The sequence below is a fragment of the Lolium rigidum genome, chromosome 3, assembly GCF_022539505.1.
Source record: "Lolium rigidum isolate FL_2022 chromosome 3, APGP_CSIRO_Lrig_0.1, whole genome shotgun sequence".
Taxonomy (NCBI): Eukaryota; Viridiplantae; Streptophyta; class Magnoliopsida; order Poales; family Poaceae; genus Lolium; species Lolium rigidum.
In genome coordinates this window covers 141,026,407-141,037,552 of record NC_061510.1, presented here as the reverse complement: position 1 = coordinate 141,037,552, position 11,146 = coordinate 141,026,407, and the positions used below count along the sequence as shown (strand labels likewise).

Below are 11,146 nucleotides of genomic sequence, written 5' to 3'. Positions count from 1 at the left end.
AATCACACCATCCTTACTCTATTCTAGTTGGTGTCAAACTAAGGGTCAGATTCCAAAATAGTTTCGTCAAGGGGTTAGATGATATTGCAAAGGGTTAGATTTGCCACACACACAAAAAAGTTCAGCTCAATCCTTTCAGCTTCTGTTCAAAAAAAAAATCCTTTCAGCTTCGAAAGAAAATGAGAGCAAGAGTACACGCGCTGCAGGCAACGTTGGTGTGGGGTCCCCAGGTGGCCAGGTGAAGCGGACGTATCATCAAAACTCAACGGGCAACGGCTCCTTCTGCTCTTCTGCCCCATTAAAACCAGCTTTCCCTCCCTCCCATGTCTTCTTGCAGTTGCAGACATCTCTCCACTCTCCGCCAGTCTCCACGCCACAGCGAAATCTACACATTCAGCAGCCGAATAAGAGAACCATTTCGGGATTTACCCCATGGATGCGGAGGCAGCATGCCCAGCTCCGGCCGTCGCCGTCGCCGCCGCTGGGAGAGCGGAGATCGACACGTCCGCGCCGTTCGAGTCGGTGCGCGAGGCCGTCGACCGCTTCGGCGGCAGCGCCGCCTGGACCTCCCACCTCATCAAGCGCATGTTCGCAGCCCCCAACCCCGAGGTGACATACCTTACACACTACATGCTCCTTTCGTTCCTGTTCTTCCGCTCCTAGCTAAGCTGTTTTGTCCCCGTTCTGCCTCCTTCAGTAAATCACCCGCTTGTGCCAATTGATGCTATTGTCTAGCCATTTAGCAGCCCGCCGGTAGTATACCTGTAAGTGGCCACGCTCGTGGCGGCCCACCAAGTGCCGCTTGCGGCCGCCCAACCTAAACGGAAAGGCCACGCTCGTTCGTTTAGTACCGTCATCGTTAGCGGCCGGCCGCCTGCCCGCTTATCCCGAACGAACTGCTCCATAAAAGACCGTAACTACTCCGAACGCTACGATTGCGCGCGTGAGGCGTGACCGCCAGTTGGACGCTCTTTGCACCCGTACCGTACAGAATCGACCTCTCATCGATCAGCAATCGCTCTTTGCACCCGTACCGTACAGAACAACAAAAATGACAGATTAAAAATGACAGATTGATGCCCTTGTATGGATTTTTTTATGAGAATAAAAAAAGTAGACAAGAGATAATGTAAACTGAGCATAAATTTTTTTAAGAGGTTAACTTTAACACCACAGAATGCACAGTTTAAGTGACAATTGTCATAAGCTAACAAATAAGAAAATATTGCAAAATATGTATAAGTAGTTCAAAACAACACTTCACAAGTCATAACCAATGATACGGAGCTTAGTTAAGCAGCAGTACGTGCATCACTCGAATATCAGTGCATCAGTAAGTACCAAGTTTAGTAAATCCCTGGTCTCCAAGTACACTAGGAAATTCAGAATATTATACTATGAATATTACAGATCCTGATACACTAGGATGATCTTGATTCACTCTCTTTTGCTTGGACCATGAGATCTGCTTGCATTTTCTTCATCTCTGGCAACCTTACCTGCTGAAACATAAGTACAAAAATATGAGAGTCAGGCAGGTATAAAATCTCCTATTCAGGGGATGGTGATGCAATGATTTCTTATAAAGTAACTGAATAAGAATGATGCTATATTACACAGTCATGGAGGAATCTCAAGTGGGCATCAGGTATCTCAAGCAAAACATCAAGAAGGTTAAAAATCACCAAGGTCTGCTACCAGAATTTTCTTCTACAGCGAGACTGGGGTTATTCACACTGGACATAATGAAGAAAACTAATGTCTTTCGTCAGACACGGATTTGCAACGTTTACTGCAGTAGCATATGGTGGATTGAAAATACAGTACTCGCAGTTGCTATTAACAGAGGATCAAGGTCAAGATGAAAATTGGAATCCAGTTCTTACCTTTTTCCGTCTAATCTTCTGCCGAATCTGGCAAACGTCCTTCTCCTTCTTCCGAACTGGAGTGCTTCCCTTCTCCTCCTCACAGACATGGACGGGCTCGAGCGGTTCCGCAAAGATCTTGCCGGACACCGGCTGCTAAACGCAGGGGGTGGAGGCGCCCGGATAAGAGGAGTTGAGGGGAGGAGCGGAGGGATGGAGCGGCGGCGGTAGAGCTGTTCCTTCGGGGAAGAGGAGTTGAGGCGGAGAGCGGTCGGATGGGGCGGCGCCCGCCTCCGAATCCATGGATGGGGACAGGAGCGGCGCGGCGGCGGTAGCGGAGAACCGTGAATAGCCGCCAGGATTTTTCTTTTCTTACCGGGTGTCCATTTACCAGGTTGAGTGGGCTTGGGCTGGCGGCACCGTGGGCCGCCGTTTCCATTTACAGATATAGCCGGTAGTACCTTACCTAGTAACTTAACTAAACCTGGTGAGCTCACCAAGTATGAAAATTCCTCTCCCCTCTGCTTGTAATTTGTACCCTGTAGACACTTTACCCTGTTTTCAGACTGTTTCCTTTTTGAACTAGCTGTTGCCATTATCATCATAACGCACATTGCATAGCAAAATCTTCTGAAGGTTCTCCATTTGTCATGTCACATTCTGTATGCACTGCTAGATCTGATTTTGTTGCATGGCCTTATTTTTCAAGTACTCCTACTTTTTTCTTTATTTTCTTTTGTTGTGCTTTTCGTGTTTCTCATCAATATTTTCTTCATGTTATGTATTTTTCAGCAGGAACAGGAGCTATCTGAAGAAACTGAACAAGTTGTCACTGTAGAGGAGCAGACCGCACAGCTAGAAAATGAGCTGCTCATCAAAGAGAGGGAAACACTGGATGTGCTGAAGGAACTGGAGTCAACCAAGAAAATCATAGCAGACTTGAAACTCAAGATACGGAGCCAAGAAACTGAAACACCTCCCACACCCGAGAAGTCTGACGACGGAACTGAATCTCTTCTGACAGAATCTGTAGAAGAGCAGCCTGAAAACATTATCGTGGAATTTGAGCTGGTCAAAGAAAGCCTAAACCGAACTACAGGTGATCTGGCTGCAATCCGAGCCACAGTTGAGTTGCTGCGTGATAGCATAACGCAGGAGAGAACCCTGCTTGAGAGCGGCCGAGAGAAGCTTTCCTCAGATGCCGCCTTGATTTCTTCGTTGGAGGATGAGCTGGATCAGACATCGCAAATACTGCAGACTCTGAAAGATCTGCAGGCGAGACGTGAACACCCGTCAGACATTTTCACTGAGATCAAGAAGATGGCATCTGAGGTGAGGCTGCTCAGGAGTATGGCAGATGCTTCGAAATCTGAAGCTGTGATGTTGACTGCAGAAATCGAGCATGCGAAGGCTAGCATTGGCACTGCCGAGGCTAGGTGTGTTGCAGCCAAGAAGATGGAGGAAGCAGCGAGAGCGGCAGAGGCTATTGCGCTTGCAGACATCAAAGCTCTGCTGAGCAGTGAAAGTTATTCTGAAGGCAGCAGCAGCAGTGTGTCTGATGGAGTGACTCTTTCAGTGGAAGAGTATTCCATGATTTATTCCAAGGCTCAAGAGGCTGATCACAACTCAAGGAAGAAGGTACAAGAGGCGATGCTGCAGGTAGATGCAGCTAACACTTCAGAGTCTGACTCGGTCAGAAAGCTAGAAGATGCTAAGCAAGATGTTGAAGAATGCAAGAAGGCACTACAAGAGGCCCTTGAGAGGGTAGAAGCTGCTAACCACGGCAAGCTTGCCGTCGAAGACATTGTTCGCAGGTGGAGATCTCAAAGTGGACACAAAAGGCGATCTATCGGTGGCTCTCCCAAGTTCAAAAACGCAGGCCACCGCCGTAAACTTTCACGCAGCATGGATATGGTTTCTGATGTTTCAAGTAGTTCCTCCTTCAAGCCAACGCTGTCAATTGGGCAGATACTGACCATGAAGCTAACGGGGCCTGATGGGTATGACAAAAGCGTCTGGGACGACAAAACGGGGGAGCTGCCAGCCGTCTCACTTGGTCAGATTATCAACAGAAAGAGTGCAGTTATGTGCACCGAGGAAACGACTGCCCCCGAAAGGATTTCTGGAAAGAGGAAGAAATTTGCATTGACAGGACTTTCGGGCCTCCTGGCAAAGCAGTCCAAGAGCAAGAAGAAGAGAGAATCCTTGTGAGAGGAGGTTTATTTGTAATTGTAGTGCTGTACTATGTAGCTGCAGTTTAATCTAGTGAAAGAAGATATGGTCCTCTTGATCATATAGATTACCTATGGAGATGGATTGTAACCATAGTGCTATGGTGCTATGTAGCTGCAGTTCAACCTTAGGTTGTATGGTACCCGCCTATCCGAGTTCTTCCGCTCCTATGTTGGCTTGATGTGTAATCTGCAGCAGTTGAGGCTGCTAGTTAGAGTAAACAAAACTATGCATCGCTAATTATCGGTGACTGAGTTATTTCCATGTGTGTTCAGAAAGTGTTTTGAGTTTGTAACAATTCCGTACCGGGTACATGAAATCCATGTTCTCATAAACTGAAAATCCTATAGAATCATAGCATTGAAGTAGAGGGAATCGCATGGGTGGTCACAGAATTTGCCAGAGATGAGCACTTTAATCACAGAAACTTCAAATGAAGAGTCCGAAAGTCACTTAGTACTGTACTTACTATAGGGATCCTGATATGAAATAAACAACAAAAAGTCGATATGTCCGAGTGGTTAAGGAGACAGACTTGAAATCTGTTGGGCTACGCCCGCGCAGGTTCGAACCCTGCTGTCGACGGAGTTTTTGTTTTTTCTTCCAATGTATGCCGAGCTTTGGGCCTATCGCCTATCGGGCAACCACTGGGCCTACCCGTACCCAACTAGAAAAATGCAGGAACTATTCGATTCTCTACAGTCGTTTGAGTACTCTTTTTTTTTAGTACTAGGAAATATGCCCGCGCATTGCGGCGGATTGATTTTTACTGAATATTACTCCTTTACGGAAAGGTAACTATCATAAATAATATTTGAGAATTTGTTTTTTTAATTTCTAGGTGTCTAACATTGTCCATAAATTTCAGTCGCCTAAATTGCATATTTAAAAATATATTTTCGTTAATTGTCAGCTGTCTAACACTACCCATACAGTCACCTAAATCACCTTTTATTCGGTTTTAATCCAAAATTTCCAGTCCATGGAGTAGAACACTGTATATATTTTCTCAATTACCATAAAATCCCATGTTTCCTTTTTTTTTACTTGATAAACCCCCTGCAACGGCCCTTCATGTTTCCTTTAAAAATATCATTTCAAAATTGCAAGTACCTTATAGCAGTATCTTGCATCACTGTAACAGGTCATGTTTATCTACCAAAGAAAGACTGAAGCCACATAGCAATAACTTGCACATCATTTTTTAAATAGTTTCCAAGAACCTGTCTTCAGTTAGATCAATGTATAAGCTAATGTAAAATTGCAGAAAATCAGTAGACCTACCCTCAGTATCGTAACTCTTGGCATCGATGGATATCCAAGACCAAGTAGTACATCTCAAGCACAGTGTACGCGCTGTTGGAATCGATTAATATCCATCCAGACCAAGTAATACATCATGCCACGGGCAGAACAACACCGTCATGACCAGAAAGATCGCATCCATGTAAAAATCCAACTACTGAGCTGGGCACTCCATGCGACCACGCCCGACTGTTGGAGACCATGCGCCGCCATAATAACCAGATATCTTCCGTTTCTTTTCTCTGTCAAAGTTAGGGGGGGGGGGGGCAGCATGTGAAGCCAGCACAAACCATCTGCATACCCTGCAAAAAACGACGAGCTAGGCGCTATACCGAACAACAACAGAGCAAATTGGGCGTTGGCCTCAACTGATCAACCCGCTCGTCAAGGTCGATTCCTATAGTAGACACCGAGCAAGAAGCAAAATCCGTCAGATCTGTTGCATCCTGTAGCTGTCAGCTACCATACCATATGAGCCTCGTTGGTGCCGGTCAGAAGGGCAACCGTCGCCGCATCATGCCCAAATACGAACCCCTCCATATATCTCTGTAATGTTGTGGACGTCATCCATGATCTGTTCGGCGACGGCCGGTCAACCAGCACGGAGCAATCTAGGAAGGAGAAAAAAAGGGCATACTCATCATCATGGCTGCCACCAAACCGGCATCCCTTGCCACGCCTCCTGGCCTACCGTCGGCGGGGAGATCAATCCTCCATGACGCTGTGATCTCGGCCACTGGCCGCGGGACATCTCGGGTCGTCGGCGGGGAGATCAATCCTCCATGACGCTGTGATCTTGGCCACTGGCCGCTGGACACCTCGGGTCGCCGTCGCACATGCCGTTGCGGGACAGGGTCGCCGTCGCAGATGCCATTGCGGGACAGTACGACGCCCGAGGAGGAGAAGGACGGGCGTGCTAGTCCGGAGGACGACGGGATGGCGTGGCAGTTTCCGTCGCCGGTCGCGTGCCATCGAGCAGCGGGACATGCTAATGATCTGGGATCCTGTCGAGGGCCAAGTCCTATTTATTGCCTTCGGATATCAAAGGAGCAAAGAATTCCATGTCGAATACAATGACGTGCGGTGCTGGGAGTTCTCGAATACGATGATGTGCGGCTCTGGGAGTTCTTGTTTTTTTTTTTTTGAGAATTCTGGGAGTTCTTGTTGGACGCGGTGCCTATCTTGGCGTCGACGGGTGCGGCCCGTAAAAAATTATAGTGCCCACTTCGGTAAGTCCTTTGTTGGGCTGGGCTTCCATATAGGCCAGCGGCGCCAAGGCTTGGTCGGCAGACATATGGACGAAACGTTTCTTACGGAACAGACGGATCCGGTGGCATTTGTGTGTATCATGCGATTTGGTGAGAGGGCAAAACGGTTCAATAAAAAGTTGGACGAAATTTTTGGCAAAAATCTTAGCTCCTTTATTATTAGACTAGGACAATGCCCGCGCGTTGCTGCGGAAGAGAAAATATTTTAATTTTAAAATAAAAAATGAAAAAATTCTCTATCAATATGGAATAAACTAAATTGCAACAGATAAATTGTAACAGCTCTGCGTAAATTAGAGATTTTATAAGATGATGGTAGAAAAAGAAGGAGGTATGCATAGATATAAGACCCATGAGATGGTGGCCCAAATATGCGCTTCGATGCGTCTCGGTGGATGGTACGTGGTCTCGCTTCTCCCAGTGGCCCACCTGGCGGCAACCAATGTGGGTCTCTCAAGCGCGCTAGGCCAACGGAGTATGCTAGGGGCCTAGCCATTTGTATCAGCATATCTTTGTGCACACCTTGCCATATATATGATCCAACCGTTGTGTCATCTTTTTCTCTCAAATTCACGTGGTCTAGCGTTCAAGGCAACATGCAATTCCTCCTTTTTATCCTTACTTCACTTTCTTCTGATTATGCACCACCATCCGCATCAGGCAATGATCGATCCATCCCGTTTATCTTAATTAGCATACACCACGTATGGGCAACGTTTTTTTTTTTCAAACGATGTGGCTGCTCGTGATTCCCTAATCAGCTTGCTGATACTTCACGCAACTTGGCAAGGAATATAAACCGGTAGAGCTAGGTATAAGGGAGCAGTATGGGACTAAACGTGAGTTTTTTTTTTTTTTGAACTGTACACCCGTAGGCATACATCATTTGTATTCATACGTCAAGGAAAACATGATACAGACTCGTACAAATACAAAGACGGAAAAGGATACAAACGGATCTGCTGTTGCAACCAAACTAAGTAGAGGACCCTCATCACTAGCAAAGAAAAATAAATCGAATCCAAGAGTCCTCCGCGTGAACCATGTTCGCCAAGCAATGATGTCCTTCGTCGATGCCAAAGCCGAAGCCGGCACCGGATCAGGAAAGAATCGCCGACGAAGCCTATCCCTGAACCTGAAGAAGCCCCTTGCACATAGGCGTTGATGAGCCGCAGTAGTCACCAGCTCCTGCGAGCTGGATCTAAAGCAGAAGAAAATACCGGACGGATGCGATCTCCCTTCTGAAGATGCACTCCGAGCTGCTCCAAATCCGGATCTGGGTTCAACGCCAAAGCGCTCCACATGAAGCGCCCAGATCCTTCCGCCGCAACCACAAGCCATTGACAGCAGCCACCGTTGTCCATCCCGAGCAACGTCCCACCGCAACTGATTGCTAGCACGCCAAGCACACGCTGCTCCAAAAGAAACGCGCCGCCACATCCCCACAGAGCCGAAACATCGAACAAGTCGATGCCACCTCTCTGTAGGGCTGAGGCAAGTGGACGAGACCCAACTCGCAGGACCCAGATGCCCAGATCCGCGAGACCAAAAGGTCCACAGCTTCTCACCGGTGCCGAAATCGACGCCGGACGGGCGGAGAAGAAGCCAGGACCACCTTATTCCGCACGCCACTGTCAACTCCACCGGAACAACAGCGCCATGGACACTAACACTAGCTACTCTAGGACTATATACAAGGCCAAGCAAAGGATCCGGGGTCCCCCACCCCTCCAGCGGCCATCTAGGTGACTGATGCGCGTAAATGTACACGTCCGTTGGGAACCCCAAGAGGAAGGTATGATGCGCACAGCGGCAAGTTTTCCCTCAGAAAGAAACCAAGGTTGATCGAACCAGGAGGAGCCAAGAAGCACGTTGAAGGTTGATGGTCGCGAAATGTGATGCGGCGCAACAACAGGGATTCCGACGCCAACGTGGAATCTGCACAACAAAACCAAAGTACTTTGCCCCAACGAAACAGTGAGGTTGTCAATCTCACCGGCTTGCTGTAACAAAGGATTAAACGTATCATGTGCGTCAACGCCGACACGTCACGCAAAGGTGAATCTTCTCCTTTATGCGTGCCTACAATTGTCTCTCATGAATGGTATGCTACTTCATCCTCCTTCATATGACCATGATAGGAACACATCGCCAAGTACGGAGGAAGTGGACGACACCATGGAGGCTCGATGACTCAAGGCCGAGGTCGTGGAAGCATGGAAGAGAACGTCGAGGATAAGGAGACGCGCCGGGAAGACCGGCACCGCCGCACCGCCACTATGCTCGAGGATGACGCGCATCGCCGCCCTACTCGCGCCGGCCCTATCGCCCTACCTGTGCTGTCCCTGACGCCCCACTGCAAAGAGCATCAAATCTGAACCCTTTATCCCTTTGTATGCCTAAACTACCCCTCCTTTGGTGGCTCCCTATATATAGGCTCCCACCTTCCCCTTTATTAGGTAGACATAACTTGAGTGAGAACTTGGCTTATGCCTCCACCATCCCTTTGGGATTAGGGAAACCCCCTCCTCTCTTAGACACAAATCTATGAGTTGTATCAAGGCACTCCTTATATGATTTATCTTTCGCACTTGTGATTCTACCGCGGTCTCTCACTCGTGTGACTCCATAGATCGTATATCGGTCTTTCTCTCGGGGATTCTACCTCGTGTCTCTCCTTGAGGGATTCTATCGGGATAGTGGTTCGGGCTATCGGGAGTAAACCGAATTGTATCGGGTTGTGTTGCGTGCGTTCGCGTGTGTTCATCGTGTTCTTCGCCGTGTTCTTCGTGTTCTTCCTCTCCCCCGCCTTTCCCTCGGTCAATTCGTGAGATCGGGCAACACACGTGGCCTTAGGCCTCATCATATGGTATCAGAGCAAAGGTTGCCACGAATTTGATGAGGTCTAAGACCCAGATTGTGGCCCGATCTCGCGAATGACCCAAGGAATCAAGGGGGAAAGAGGGGGAGAGGCGGAAGAACACGAAGAACGCAAAGAACACACGAAGATCCACGCACACCAACCCGATACAATCGATGCTTACCCTCACGGCTCGATGGACCGTGCCAATAGAATCCGCCCGGAAGAGACTCGAGGTAGAATTCCGAGAGGAGAGACCGGTGGGGAGGACGAATCAAGGAGTGGGAGAGAGAGTGGATCCACTAGAATCTCTCACTACCAAATTCATACATCCACAAGGGTTGCCTTGATTACAGAGGGATGATACCCAAGGGAGACTAAGCTCAAAGTTAGGTTTGAGTTCTAAACAAGTCTGAAAAGTAAAGGAGGGGTCCCAGCTACTTAAATAGGCACACACTCACAAGCAGGGCGAACAGTACGCGAATGGATAAGTCAAGGCGGTTTGGTGGGGTATTCCCGTCGGATCCGGTTTGGGGTCCGGCTCGGACCGGGCCTGGGACCGGGCTGTCCGGCCATGGGTCCGGCTCGACGGGCCTGTGACCGGGATGTCCGGCCCTGGGTCCGGCCGACCGGCCGCCAACCGGATTCTCGCGAAGAATCCGGTCCCGGGTCCGGCCGTCGTCCGTACGAGGGAGCCGGCCCGGCTTGCGCCCGGTTGACCGGGCCTGTGGGCCGGGCGTCCGGTCGTGGGTCCGGCCCGACCGGGTCCCGGACCGGCCAGCGTCCTTCTCTTCCTTGGCGCTCTTCGGGCGACGTCGGCTCGGCTTCATGTTCATCTCCAGGTTCCGCTGCTCCTCTCCTTCCCTTGACCATGGCGTCTCATCCTCTCCGGGGTCTTGATGTTCCATGTACCTAATCACACAAAGTGTTTCGGCATGAGGTAGCATTCCATCCAATGGTGTACCGAGGTCGAGGGTAGTGAGGAGCGAGTTCACCTTGTCATGTATCGCTTTAGCTCGAGCCCTTGTCATTGGTCCACTTGGGGGACTTGTTGGTCTTGGTGAGGAGGTGTCCGAAGGCCACCCCGCATCATCTCCCCCCCCCCTTGGGAGAGAGTCGTCCTCGACTCTTGTTCCTCCTCATCTCCATGATAGGGTGATAGATCCGAGATGTTGAAAGTGTTGCTCACCAAGTACTTGGATGTTGGTATGTCGATGACGTAGGCGTTGTTGTTGATGCGCTTGAGGACCTTGAAAGGTCCATCTCCTCTTGGCTTGAGCTTGGAGTTGCGTTCTTGCGGGAACCTTTCTTTCCTTAGGTGGATCCAAACGAGGTCTCCTTCTTCAAACACGCGTTCCTTTTTCTTGGCGTTGAGGCGGTTAGCTTGGCGAAGTACATGCTCTTGTATGGTTGCTCTTGTTTCTTCATGTAGTTTCTTCATGGCGGTGGTGCGCACGTCGAAGTCCATGTTCGTCCTTTCATGAAGAGGTAGTGGGAGGATGTCGAGTGCCGTTGGAGGTTCGAATCCGTAGACGATCATGAAGGGACTCCTTGAGGTTGTGGAGTGCTTGGCTCGATTGTAGGCGAACTCCGCGTGGGGTAGGCAATCTTCCCAT

General features: G+C 49.2%; 1 protein-coding gene and 1 non-coding gene across 2 annotated transcripts; both read left to right on the top strand.

Moving 5' to 3' along the window:
- The first annotated feature begins 432 nt into the window (after positions 1–432).
- LOC124698304 (WEB family protein At2g38370-like) lies at positions 433–4,168 on the top strand. Its single transcript, XM_047230798.1, has 2 exons — positions 433–609; positions 2,667–4,168. Exons 1-2 carry the CDS (start codon positions 433–435, stop codon positions 4,074–4,076), a joined length of 1,587 nt encoding a protein of 528 aa, XP_047086754.1. The 3' UTR covers positions 4,077–4,168.
- Positions 4,169–4,600: 432 nt separating this feature from the next.
- On the top strand, positions 4,601–4,682 carry TRNAS-UGA. Its single transcript has one exon. It is a non-coding gene; the product is annotated as a tRNA-Ser (tRNA).
- The last annotated feature ends 6,464 nt before the right edge of the window (positions 4,683–11,146 follow it).